General features: G+C 39.7%; 1 protein-coding gene across 1 annotated transcript; it reads left to right on the top strand.

Moving 5' to 3' along the window:
• The first annotated feature begins 207 nt into the window (after nucleotides 1-207).
• On the top strand, nucleotides 208-13,807 carry RAB23 (RAB23, member RAS oncogene family). The gene is made up of 6 exons (XM_065885713.1): nucleotides 208-362; nucleotides 2,864-2,949; nucleotides 9,076-9,232; nucleotides 10,999-11,081; nucleotides 11,917-12,009; nucleotides 13,668-13,807. Exons 1-6 carry the CDS (start codon nucleotides 208-210, stop codon nucleotides 13,805-13,807), a joined length of 714 nt encoding a protein of 237 aa, XP_065741785.1.
• The last annotated feature ends 370 nt before the right edge of the window (nucleotides 13,808-14,177 follow it).

Below are 14,177 nucleotides of genomic sequence, written 5' to 3' on the forward strand. Positions count from 1 at the left end.
ATCTGAACAGGGTGGGGAGAGGGCCTTCAACACGGAAAAAATTCTTGCAATTCATTATGATTATTTCTTGATAAAACAATTATAGCTTATTTTATTTTATATAGGTTTTGTCATGAAAAAATAACTTCATTTTAAACCAAAGATTTGAGAGAGAAGATCGGATCACCTGGAATTAAATTTGGCACAGAAACCTTTTCAACTCCAAAAATGTTGGAGGAAGATATGGAAGTCGCCATAAAGATGGTGGTTGTAGGGAATGGCGCAGTTGGAAAATCAAGTATGATTCAGCGGTATTGCAAAGGCATTTTTACAAAAGACTACAAGAAAACCATTGGAGTTGATTTTTTGGAGCGACAGATACAGTATGTACTTGGCTGTTTTATCCTCTCGGTTTTGATATGTGAGCTGTGTCCAAGAGTTTGCTCAGAATAATAGTAACTGAGTACAATACAATCCAAGGCTAGGTGTCTAGTGGCAGCGGGTTTTCAGTTATTCACTCCTTTGTGTGTCTTCGCCTTCTTTTTTCCCCCTCCCCCATCTCTTCCCTTTCTCTCTCATTTTTTCTTCTTTTTTACCTACACTTCTCCCTTCTCTCTTTTTCAATCTTACATCTGTTTATATTTATTGGTGGCACCCTGAGCACTTCTTAAACACAAACTGACGCTTGATTCTACCGAGATTTCTGTCGACTATTTTATTTGGAAAGAAAGTTACCTGTCTCGCAGAATAATTTTCATCTCTTATATTATGGGATCTGTTTGTGTAAAATGTCTCTTCTCTTTTTAAAACTGGGCTTATAGAAGTTAGAGAATTAATAATTTGTTTTTACTTTAAAGAAGTAAGAGAAAGATTTGAGAGGATTAAATACTCCTGTGAAAAGGAAATCCAATTGGATTCTAAAACACATCAAAGTAACACTTTTTGTCATTAGTCCTGAGAACTTTTAAGGATATTTTAAATCGTAGGAGAAACATTAAACAAATCTGATTTAACTATCCCAGACACTAGCATCAAAGATAATTGTGTTCACTGTTTTAAAGATGTTGAATTTATAATCTGTACTCTGTTACCCTCTTTTTCAAAATACTTCTCTATTTGCTTCCTTTCTTAGATATTTTAAGGGGATTCATTTTAAATCTTGATGATGTTTATTTTTTGCACTTGCTATCTGGACCAAATTAATATTTTAAGTATACAGTTGACCCTTATTATTCAGACTCCATATTTATATTTTAAGTATGCAGTTACTTCTCATTATTTGTGGATTTCATATTTGCAAATTCACTGCTTGCTAAAATTTATTTGTAACCCCAGACTCAGTACTCCCAGTACTCTGATGGTCATTTGTGGACATGCACAGAGCAGCAAAAAATTTGAGTCACTTAAACACACACGTTCGGCTGAGGTTGAACAAGGTGACCCACTGTGTTTTTGTTTCATCTCTCATACTGTACATGAGTGGCCTTTTCATGTTCTGTTTTTGTGCCACATTTTTGTGCTTTTTGTTGGTAGTTTCGCTGTTTAAAATGGCCCCAAGCCTAGAGCTGAAGTGCCGTCTGGTGAGCTGTGACGTGCCTTATGGAGAAAACACATGTATTAGATAAGCTTCGTTCAGGCACCAGTTATAGTAGTGTTGGCCGTGGGTTCAATGTTAATGAATCAACAGTGTATATTAAATAAGGTGTGTTTAAACAGAACAATGCAAAAAACAAGGTTATATATTGATCAGTTGATGAAATTGTAACCAGGGGCTCACAGGCACCTCACCCGCCTGGTATTTTCCCTCAGAGGAATGGTTCAGGATTTGCTAATTCAGTGTTGGCAGTGACTCTGTAGAACAGAACTACTGCCTGCGAATAAGACAACAGGTGTGACAGAACAGAGTTAATTTGGGGGTTAAAGGGCAACCAAGCAGTAAGCTGCTTCTTTCCTTTCTTACTATTCTCCCCCATTAGAATAGGGTAGCAGGAGGAGGGCAAGCACTGACCTAAGGGAACCCTTTCCCAGGACAGCTGACCCTGGGTGTCCAGAATCCTACGGACACCAGCATCCATGGGCACTCAGTTCCTTGTATAAAATGGCATAGTATTTGCATTTAACCTACACACGTGCTCCCATAGACTTTCAGTCATCTCCAGATTACTTATAATATCTAATATAATGTAAATGCTGTGTAAATAGTTGCCAGGCACACAGTAAATTCAAGTTTTGCTTCTTGGAACTTTCTAGAATTTTTTTCCCAAATATTTTCTATCTGCAGGTGGTTGAATCCTCAGGCATGGACCCCTCGGATGCTAGTCTTAGAGCCACCACTATCTGTGACTATGGTTGAAGGAAAAAACATGACAGATAAATCCAAATCGTGTAAAATTACAGCTTTAGGGGAGTGTCTTTCACCCTTTACTTGCACTGTTGGTAATGGTATCAGCATTTAAAAGTGCTCAGACTTTTTCAGAGTGAAACCAGCAATGTAGTTTTTTTAAAATAAGTAAATAAATAAATAAATTTGTTTATTTATTTTTGGCTGCGTTGGGTCTTCGTTGCTGTATGCGGGTTTTCTCTCGTTGTGGCGAGCAGGGGCTACTCTTTGTTGCGATGCACGGGCTTCTCATTGCGGTCGCTTCTCTTGTTGCGGAGCACGGACTCTAGGTGCATGGGCTTCAGTAGTTGTGGCACACGGGCTTAGTTACTCTGTGACATGTGGGATCTTCCTGGATCAGGACTCGAACCCGTGTCCCCTGCATCAGCAGGTGGATTCTTAATCACTGCACCACCAGGGAAGCCCAACAATGTAGTTTTAATACCACCAGGTTTGAAAAATACATTTCCTTTGCATATGAAATTCATTCATCTCTTGTTTCAGAGTTAATGATGAAGACGTCAGGCTCATGTTGTGGGATACCGCAGGTCAAGAGGAGTTTGATGCAATAACAAAGGCCTACTATCGAGGTAAATCATGGGTGTCTTTAGTTTGTTTTGACATGTTCTTTTAGCTGAACAAAGAACTTTGCTTTTCTTGTTTCCCATAGAAGGATTTCTCTTTAAGAATATTTAAATTAATTCCAAAGTATTTTTTAAAACCCCAGGCTATTATTCTTCTAAAGATCTTGTTGGGTGGTAAATAATACTCTGTGCTATAGACTGTTTATCTCTGCCTTAGAATTACATGACTCATATAGTCATTCCCAGACCTAATAATTCAGAAGTTGTGAAATGTCTTCTCTGACTCCAGGGAAATGACTACATAGAGTGGAAACTAACATAAGAAAAAGTAAAGCCCTGGCAGACAAGATGGCATTTTGTTATGATATTTAATGTGGGTAAAGCCTTCTCTAGGCTATACGAGTTCAGGGAAGTATAAGATACATGTGAAAAGGAAGAGCTACAATGATAGGATCTAAGACTAAATAAACTGTGGGGGAAATTCCTCTTTTTACCTACCTAGCTTTCTTCTCTTAATTCTCAGCCTAAAATATATGTTCTTTTTGTGTGGAAAAAAATAGGTTGGGCTATTTCTTTTTAAACTTTTAACAATGTGATGTGGCAGTATTACTTTTTAACTAGTATGGTTATTTTTGGAGAAAGTATTATCATTATGTCTCTCTAATTTAAAAGGGCAAAACTGTGAGTCCACAATTATCTCAAAATAAAGTTTAACTTAAAAAAAGACAAAACTGGTCAAATGTCAAAATGATTTGATTCGTATATGAATAAAAAGGAGAAAACGTTGGAACTGTACAGTTAAGTAGCTCATTTGGGTCCCTAATTTAAAGAAAAAGACCAGGTAGCTAAACATATTTTACTATCCACTGCCATAAGACTTTGTTCAACATTATCTTCTAATTTTTTTAACTTGACTCATCCAGTTTGTTGCAGACTTCTTGTTTTAACTTGTTAGATGTCCATGAATCATACCGTTTCTCTTTCATATGTTTACAAAAAACATTCTTTGCCAGAAACTAAAAAGAGAGCCCATAATTATTATTTACATCTTAATTTATATGGGTGATGTTCAAATTTCTTTTCACTTTGTTTCATTTGGACTAAAAGGCTTTAAACAGCATTGATTTCCCTGTGTTTAACATTTTAACTTAAAGCAATCTTAAGTGTATAAATAGATCTGTTAAAAGGTTTTTTTTAAATGTAACGTTTTTTAGCCAACTATGTTAAAATGGCAAAGAGGGTAGATACTGAGACAGGTCTTAAGCTTCAGCTTTTTCCCTCACATCCCTATTTGAATTAAGGAACAAACAGTGGCAATGTTACATGAATTTGAGAAATGGCATATTGGACTTATATGCTTTTTTCTTTTTGAGGTTCTATCAAAGTGCTTTTGGTTGCTGACAGCAGAAAAGCAATTTCAAACCGACTTATTTAGCGTCTGTTGACTTGTTACTGGGAGTAGCTTTCATTTGTGGTTTGTTGGGACTATAACCTTGCTGATTCTTCTGGCTGGCCGCCTCCTTGTGTGGGGTTCCTCTCCATGCTGATTTTCCTCTTGTCTGCAAGTTTGCTACCATCGACAGTGCTTTTTGTTCACATTCTTGGGGACCGAGGGTTACTTCCTACAACAGTGGACCAAAAGTCCAGAGCTTTTATCTGATTAGACCACCTTTGACCAGATTACAGTGAGTAGTCAGAGGAAGGTGATTGCCCCAATGGGCTTGGTGCACTTGGGGCTCCCCCAAGGCAGAGGGAAGTTTAGCTGCCTAAACCATAGACTACTGTACAGAGGGGGAGAGGTGTTCTTGGGGACAGGGCACTGGATGGTGGCTAGGCACCAGGTAATATCTGCTACTAGTATAGATTCAGATGACGATATAATTAAATAAAGAGTAGGAAGAAAAGGTAAGATGGGCAGAATGAGTTAAGATAGAGATTTAGTGATAGAAACACTATGCCTTATAAAATTATGACCTACTGACTTATGTCCTAAAAATGTGTTATTCAAGATGCATAAAAATTATATTTAAAAAAGAAAAAATTTATTGTAATTCATTTAAAAGACCTATTATAGCAAGACTATTGCTCCAAGGCATCATTATGTTCTTAGAATGCTGGCTTAATTGTACAGTGAGACAAGTGGAAACATGATCTCCTTATCAGTAGGTTAGAACAGAGCACAGATCATATTAGGAAGCCTTTGGGAGCCCAGATGACTCCTGTTAAACCCTTAAGAAAGTCCACCCTAGGCAGTAGAAACCGTACTTAGTACAGAAAGTTACATACAACATGAAGTAGATTTTTATTACAGTTTTTTACTGTGACTTGGTTCTCAGAAAAAAAATGCTTCTAAGTATATGTAAATTAGGTTATAGACTTGAGACCTGTTATTTGAGATCATGCACATAAGTAGAAGGAAACCCTTATTTTCTTAAAAAATAATTTTTTTCACAAATATAAATGAATATAAATTATTGGAAATGAAATAGCTCTGAACAAGAAGCTAGTTATAAGTTATAATTATAAATGCAAGAATTAAAGAACAACAGAATTAGACTATGCAAGTCTGAGGTTTGTTTTGAAATTATGTGAGCATGGAATCTGTGACAGATTGGTTCAGTGAATAATTTATGTGCTTTAGATTGTATAGAATGTCAAAAAGAATAAGGGACAGCATTTTAAATCCTGAGTAGTATCTATAATAGTATTTTTAAAGCCTTTGCTAGTGTTCGCTAGAGCAGTGTTTCTTAAACTTGACTGTGCACAGGAATCCCCTGGGGATCTCATTAAAATGCAAACTGAATTTTATAGATCTGTGGGTAGCTCTGAGAGTCTGCATTTCTACAGCCTTCCAGGTGACACTGATGCCGCTGTCAGCCACACTCAGGACCTGCCTACAGACCATCTTGTAGGATCTGTCAGTGATTTGAGGATAGAATTACTCTCTGCACATTATGTGTCTTGGAGAGTATTTTCTGAATTGCATTAAAATATAGTGGCTTTTTTGGAATGATCTTATTAAGGAGGAATAAATACTTGCTATTGGTGATCTTATCATTGACACCAAAAATTTATTCAGAGCTCTGTATTTCTGATGCATGGACAAGTGAGGTAGTTTATTAACTGTTAGAAGTGATCCACTTATGGGTGACTTACTGTTATCTATGATAATGAAGAAACTTTTCCAATGGTGCAATTTTTAGGGTAGGTAGTATTGAAGGAAGATTGAATAGTAGGAAAATAAAGGTCTTTGTAAAATATATGGGTAGAAAACACTAGCTGCCTTTCAATATTAACAACAGAGAAATTAAAACAACTTTCCCAAAGATGGCTGGTACAAACACAGAGCTAGGGGTCCAAAAAAGAAAAAGAAGGGAGAGCAGCGTGGGGTCACTTTAATTTACTTTATTATTTTTTTAGGGTCATTTTACACCTCCCCACACACGCACACACACACAGCGGGGTGGGTGTGGGATGTAGAAGTGAGAGGCCAGGGAAAGAAGGGAGAACCGTGCATAAAGGGTGCAGTAATGAGCCAGTTACTACTGCCGGTGGGGAGAGCAGGCGGGGAGACGCGCCTCGGGGTGACCCCACCCCAGGGAAGCTGAGGTTCCCCCCCGCCCCAGGCATCCAGTCCCCTTAGGGGGTGTGCTAGACCACCCCTGACAGAAGAGCAGAGCGCCCCCTGCAGCCCGTGCTGGAGGGTCGGGGCGGGGAACACACAGGGCACCTGTGGGGGGAGGGGGCACCGTGCTCACGTCCCTGGTGGCTTCTGAATCCAGGTCCCTCCTCCTCCTCAGAGGGCACTGCAGCCTATCCCGCCCAGTGTGGTCTCTCTACCGAGTCCCCCACTAAATAATTTTGGGTTTTATTGACAGACTTTTTCTTTTATCCTTTGATCCTTGATTTTTCAAACAAAATTGTGCTTTTCTTAATTATTCTTACTGCCCATATCTCTGGCACCATCTGCTTAGTTTTTTTGTTGTTGTTTGTTAGTTGTTTTTGTTTCGTTTTGTTTTTTTGCGGTACGCGGGCCTCTCACTGTTGTGGCCTCTCCCGTTGCGGAGCACAGGCTCCGGACGCGCAGGCTCAGCGGCCATGGCTCACAGGCCCAGCCGCTCCGCGGCATGTGGGATCTTCCCGGACTGGGGCACGAACCCATGTCCCCTGCATCGGCAGGCGGACTCTCAGCCACTGCGCCACCAGGGAAGCCCTGTTTTGTTTTTTTTAGCATCTTCTCTAATAAGTGTTTTTTTGTGTGTCTGGGACCTTGTATACTTGGAAATACCTTATTGGACCCTCAAATTTAAACGACACTTGACTGATATAAAATTCTAGGTTTAAAGCTAACAGAGTTTTGTAACTTTTTTTTTTTAAGATTTTTTTTTGTTTTGTTTTGATGTGGGCCATTTTTTAAAGCCTTTATTGAATTTGTTACAATAGTGCTTCTGTTTTCTGTTTTTTGGCCCCGAGGTATGTGGGATCTTAGCTCCCCAACCAGGGATCGAACCCACACCCCCTGCATTGGAAGGCGGAGTCTTAACCACTGGACCGCCAGGGAGGTCCCCAAAAAAGTTTCTTAAAGTATGATTAAATAATGTTTTATTTGTAGTTTAAGTAAATGTTAGAGTTCAAGTAAATATAAATTTGTTGTCCAATATGCTAGTGTGATCTCTTCAGTTTTACTTCTTCAATTCTGAGCAAGTCTCACGCTGTGTCTGTCAATCTGCCTGTCCCCCACCCCTCAGTTTTGCATAATTAATTTATTCTTTGGTTCAAAGCCTGTTCTAGAGGAGAGAGGCCTCTGCTTTTACAGTCATAGTGAACTGCTGGTTTTTTCCTTCATTAATTGTTCTTTGGGTTTCTACCATATTCCCTCAGGTGATAAACAAACCTTTTTTTGTCCCTAGAGTGTCTTAGGTAGCCCAGGTATGTGTGTCTTGAGTCTTAGTAGGAAACTCTTACACCTGGGATATCTGGAAGGAAGGAGTAGCAGTGAGGAACCCTCTTGACTCCAGGACGATTTTCTCTGCTCACCTGTTTTTGTCATTATGCTGTCTGATTCAACAGCAAATCATTGGTAAAAACCCTCTTCCAGAAGGTTGATGCTTATTTTTAAAATGAGATATTATCAACTAATGTGATAGTTGATAGTTAAAATATTGTCAACCTAATGTGATAGTTGATAGTTAAAATATTGTGAGTATGGTATGGGAATTATGCAGTTAAAGAGGATGAAAAACTAAATTAAACTCTTTTCCTCTCTACTATATATAAATATTTTACTCTTGGCACTGGTTCCTAAATTACATTCTTTAGCATTGATGGTATTCTGCTACTAAAATAAAATAATATAGATTTTTTTTAAAAAGTAAATAGAATGAGAAAATTGTGATATTTTTCTCTCATAGACTTTTCTTAAATCTGTGCCAAAAGAAATTAAGAAGCAGGTGACAGATATTAACGAGAAGAACTCAGCAACTCTGTCATTCATGCCTAGTTTACTGTTCTCTGTGGCTTTTACAGTGTTATTAAATATATCAGTATTTTGTGGTGTTCCACAAGGAATGTGTATAATTTTGAGGGTACTTTGGCACTTGCACAAATATGAGAACCACTGTTCTTGGTAAAAATTGGTTCTTTGAATTAGAAAATAGAGTTTATATGTTAAAAAATAGGGCTTCCCTGGTGGCACAGTGGTTAAGAATCCACCTGCCAATGCAGGAGACACGGGTTCGAGTCCTGGTCAGGGAAGATCCCACATGCCACGGAGCAACTAAGCCCATGTGCCACAACTACTGAGCCTGTGCTCTAGAGCCCGTGAGCCACAACTACTGAAGCCCGCGCGCCTAGAGCCTGTGCTCCGCAACAAGAGAAGCCACTGCAGTGAGAAGCCTGCGCACCACAATGAAGAGTAGCCCCTGCACACTGCAACTAGAGAAAAGCCCACGCAGCAACGAAGACCCAAAACATCCAAAAATAAAATAAATTAAATTAAAAAAAAAAAGCAGTGCTACAAAGATGAGTTCATTTATTTACATAAAAATTGTTTTGAATACGTAAAATTTTCCCTCACCCTGCATAGGATTGTTTCATTAATGTAAATAACATTTTTATTTTGTGAACTTACAGGAGCCCAGGCTTGTGTGCTTGTATTTTCCACCACAGACAGGGAATCTTTTGAAGCGATTTCCAGTTGGAGAGAGAAGGTGGTGGCTGAAGTTGGAGATATACCAACTGTACTTGTACAAAACAAGATCGATCTCCTTGATGACTCTTGTATAAAGAAGTAAGGTGGCTCCTGTTGAGGGGGTGGCTGTAATTCTGTAAAGCTAAAACCTATTTTAGTTTTTGCATACACTTACAAAATTTAGGAAAGTTTTTAAAAAGACTGCCTTATACTTAAAAATTTCTGTGAGCTATTGTGTGATTGGTTTGGGTTTAAAAAGTTCACACTGAATCAGTAGTAAAGAAAATTAAAAGAGTACGTTTTGAAAGCCCTTTTAGAATTCCAGGTCCTTGCAGCTCAAATCCAACTCCTCATGTGAAGTCAAATCTAGACAGAGTAAGAATGTTAAGAGAAACATTCCAGAACTTCCCTGGTGGTGCAGTGGTTAAGAATCTTCCTGCCAGTGCAGGGGACATGGGTTCAATCCCTGGTCCGGGAAGATCCCACATGCCGCAGAGCAACTAAGCCCATGCGCCACAACTACTGAGCCTGCACTCTAGGGCCCGCGAGCCACAACTACTGAAGCCTGCATGTCTAGAGCCCATGCTCTGCAACGAAGAGAAGCCACCACAATGAGAAGCCCGTGCACTGCAACAAAGCGTAGCCCCCGCTCACCACAACTAGAGAAAGCCTGCGTGCAGCAACAAAGACCCAACGCAGCCAAAAATAAATAAATCTAAAAAGGAAAACATCCCTAGATGTTTTAATATCTAGCATAAGTATGTTGATGAGTTTAAATAGGTAAGCAGTTCAGATTCGTATTGTTTTGTATACCCAGAACCATTATGCTCACATTTGTGAACAGTTTGGCATCCAGATAATTTCTCTGTATAAGTATTTGTTTACTGCATTATTAACTTTTTTCTGGCTTTGAAAATACTTACTTGGTTTTTACCTTATTTTTTTATAAGTTCTTGTATTAGTTGTCTGATGCTGTATAACAGATTAGCCCAAAACTTAGTAGTTTAAAACAACAAACATTTATTATGTCACAGTTTTTGTGGGTCAGGAATTTGGGAGTGGCTTAGTTGGGTGGCTTGGTTCTGGGTTTTCATGAGGTTGCTGTCAATATGTTGCCGGGGCCTGTGGTCACAGGAGGGCTTTTGACTGGGGCTGGGGGGGTCTGCTTCCAGGATGGCACCCTCGCTTGGCCATGGGCAGGTGGCCTCTCCTTCAGGCTGCAAGTGTCCTCAGTGTGTGGCAGCTGCTTCCCCAGGCACGTGATCCCAGAGGGGGCAAGGCGGAAACCGCAGTGCCTCTTATGAGGAGTCTCAAAGTCACACGCCATCACTTATGTATGTCATTGATGACACAGACCAGCTTGATTACAGTGGGGGAGGGGAGGCGTGTGGTAGAATCATTGGGAAATATTTTAGAGAATTGGGAGTCATAATGAAACTAAAATTAGGAGTCCACTGTTCTAGACACATCAATATACTGACTTAGGCTTTGGCAGCAAAGTAGTTTTGTAGCCAATAAGAATAAAATAGGTAATGCAGTATAAGACTTTCAGAGTGTAATTAAATTCAAGTGTTTTTAATAACTGAAGAGAGAAAATTAAAGTAGTATATAAAGAAAAGTGACATTTAGTCATTTTAAGGCTAGAGTAAGTGACTTTACAGAAAAGTGTCTTGCAGTTACAGTGAGATGGCTGGTGTTTACCCCCCCAAGAGCAGTGACAACTGAAAATCCTGCTCAAGCACTGAGTGTAGCTCTCACCTGTTCTGGAAGGGCTGACTGCTGTCCTCAGGCTGTATGCAGTAAATGTAATAAAACAAGCTCTCAGAAAGTACCTTTACATGCGTTTTTTTCAAATTGATGTGTAGTGAGGAAGCTGAGGCACTGGCAAAAAAGTTGAAGCTGAGATTCTACAGGACTTCAGTGAAGGAGGATCTGAACGTGACGGAAGGTAAAGTGCCTTCTTAACAGTTAACAGCAGGAAGTTTGTTTATTCTTCTTATGCCTTTTCTTTTTGTTGTTTAGAAATCGTATTTGTAACGAGAATAGAATTTTCTCTTTGTCATGTATCATTAAGTAAAGTTTAAAGGCTGATGCTGCTCTGAGTTTGAGTCCTTGATTATTTACTAATGTCTTTGAATAGTTGTTACTCTACAGCAAAACTCCAGTGGGCTTTATTGTATTTAAAAATACAACTGGCTATGTGTGTGCGTATATGCACGTGTGTTTTTCAAGCGTACCTTCTAAAATTGCTGCATTAGAACCCCACAGCGGTGGACACCCCACTAGGTAGTTACAGTGACCTTAACTTGTTTAATAGTGTTTCCTAGTTTAAGAAAGTGAGATTAGAGAAAGATGGTGGTTATTTTTCTCATTCCGGAATTGCTGCTCATTTTATTAGATTGCAGCTCAGCTGTTGCTTCAGTGTCCCCTGAATAGTGGTTTTCAGTTAAAGAAAGAGTCTTTTTAAGACTGAGTCAGTTTAGTGTTGCTGAATATTAGTCACTATTCAGGTACTTAAAACTAAAGAGCCAATGACTACAAGTAATATTTTATTTCTTTACTAATAAAATGCTACTATATATTTATTAGTATTACCATTGTAATTAGGTATTACTCAGATAATTTTTAGAAGTTGAATTTTTTCAACTAGATTGTATACTTCTAACTATAATTTTAAATTTGTTTTGTAAGTATAAATATTATAGTAAGTGATGTGAAAGAACAGGTTTTACATGCATAATTATACTGACCTGGCAAGGTTTTTGGTTTTGTTTTCATTCCAGTTTTTAAATATTTGGCTGAAAAATATCTTCAAAAGCTTAAACAACAAATAGCTGAGGATCCTGAATCAATGCATTCAAGTAGTAACAAAATTGGTAAGTACCCAGGAAGTTTTAGCCCCATGTTTACCTGGTAAATTTATTTTCCATTCATTATTATCATATTTACTGGGTTTTTTTTTTTAATACAGTATGCTCCTTTCTTTAGGAAATGTGACTGGAAAGCATGAGATGAGTGATTATTAAATTTAGTGGTATCAGCTCTCATTAAAAGGTATATTGAGGGGGCCTCCCTGGTGGCGCAGTGGTTGGGAGTCCGCCTGCTGATGCAGGGGACACGGGTTCGTGCCCCAGTCCGGGAGGATCCCACATGCCGCAGAGTGGCTGGGCCCATGGGCCATGGCCACTGAGCCCGCGTGTCCGGAGCCTGTGCTCCGCAACGGGAGAGGCCACAGCAGTGAGAGGCCTGCGTACCACAGAAAAAAAAAAAAAAAAAAGTATATTGAGTTAAAAGATTTTTTAACTGATGAATTTTCTAAAGGTCTGTCCTTTTTGAACACTTGTTTCTCTGACTTGACACTTGCACCATCTCCACACCTCTTCCCTTTCCTGCCACCTTGCTGAGCACCCATCCTGATTTTTAACATGAGATGCCAGCAGAGTTTAGTATTTCCTGGAGAACAGGAAGCACCTGTCTGCATCTTACTTTGGGCCATGGCTTCTGGGAGGATGGGCGCCAGTCCTCTGTCCTAAGGACCTCCTGCCTGCACCCCACTCCTCACTACACATACACACACACACACACACACACACACACACACAGCATTTTCTTGGCCTGTTTTAACTTTTCTTACTTTGCCCTTTTTATTGTATATGTTCCTACTGTCAGGCACCTCACATGCTCTGAGAAACGACAGGGCAGTTGTGATAAGCCGCTGTCTGGTCTGGTCTCCTGGGCCCACCCTGTCTCCTTCCAGTCTGCTGATTAAAGCCCTTTGATAGATTCTGGTTGTGGAACACATTCAATTCAGGCTTTCTTCATCCCAGCATTTAAAGACAGTTTGGTCCATCCTTCCTGTGCAGCCTCATGCCCCACTTTTGTAATGTACCCTGTTTACGGTTCCACCACAGGGCCAGCTGTTTCTTGAGCCTGCCTAGGGCTGTCTTACTTATCCCTTTGCTCATTTTGGCTCTTCCATTAAGAATGGCCTCCCATTCCCACCTTCTGTTGAGAACTGTGCATCCCTCAAGGTCTATGGAGAAAGCTCTCAGCTATCTGTCTGGCTGAAGCACAGCCTTCACTTCTCTTAAATGAACAGAGACTTGAGTGCAGGGCATTGCCAGGGGTCCAGTCCCTCCATGTAGTTTGTCCTTTCTTATGAATTAGATGTGGTTGACCCTTCCTTTGAACCATCTGTGGGATCTTGTCTCTTTTAAGACACTTAACATAGAGTGTCCTGTAGCATCACTGCCTGTTTGTAGTGCCTCACCTCACTCATCAGATTGTAAGCTTCTTGGGGGCAGGAATCAGTCTTAGTAGTCTTTGTGTCGCTCATAGTGTCTCTGGCCCAGAGTCTTGTGTATCGTGGACGATAAATAGCCCATAAACTGGAGATTACATTTTAGAACCAACATTGTTCAAAATGAAAACTCTTAACAGTTGAAAGTGTTTCTTTAGTCCATCCCTTTTGTCTGCTCAGGTGACCCTGAGATCCGTTAGTGTTAACCTTTGTGTTTTCCCTCAACTTGTCCAGGTGTCTTTAGCACGTCTGCTGGGAGTCACTTGGGTCAGAATTCAAGTACCCTTAATGGTGGAGATGTCATCAACCTCAGGCCCAACAGACAGAGGACCAAGAAAAACCGAAATCCTTTTAGCAGCTGTAGCATACCCTAAAATGCTTCAGGGAGGAAGAAATGAATTGTATTGTGCAGTAAGATACATCCAGCTGTCACGGTATGTTAACACAATTTTTTCGCAGACTTTGCACCTAATGGCTCTCTGAAAGCTGACAGACTTAAACAGATAGCACTGCTCTGCAGTGCTTTTCAGAATGGAGCAAGATCTCTGGTGGAAAAATAACTGCCCTCTGGACTTATTTTAATTTTTTTACATTAGACGAAGCTTCTCCTGTTTTTGAAGGAATGCTATAAGAAACATCAAAAACAGGTTTTGCTGAATTTGAAATGCTGGAAAACATAAATGAAATGCCTAAATATACTGGTACAGATTTTAATATTATGGATCAAGGAAAGATAGCAACCAT

The sequence above is a fragment of the Phocoena phocoena genome, chromosome 10 (genome assembly GCF_963924675.1).
Source record: "Phocoena phocoena chromosome 10, mPhoPho1.1, whole genome shotgun sequence".
In the NCBI taxonomy this organism is placed as follows: domain Eukaryota; kingdom Metazoa; phylum Chordata; class Mammalia; order Artiodactyla; family Phocoenidae; genus Phocoena; species Phocoena phocoena.

Coding starts and splice junctions, on each gene's coding strand:
- RAB23 (XM_065885713.1), top strand. CDS start 208: ATGTTGGAGGAAGATATGGAAGTCGCCATAAAGATGGTGGTTGTAGGG. Junction 363..2,863: donor TTTTTGGAGCGACAGATACA/GTATGTACTTGG, acceptor CTCTTGTTTCAG/AGTTAATGATGAAGACGTCA. Junction 9,233..10,998: donor GATGACTCTTGTATAAAGAA/GTAAGGTGGCTC, acceptor ATTGATGTGTAG/TGAGGAAGCTGAGGCACTGG.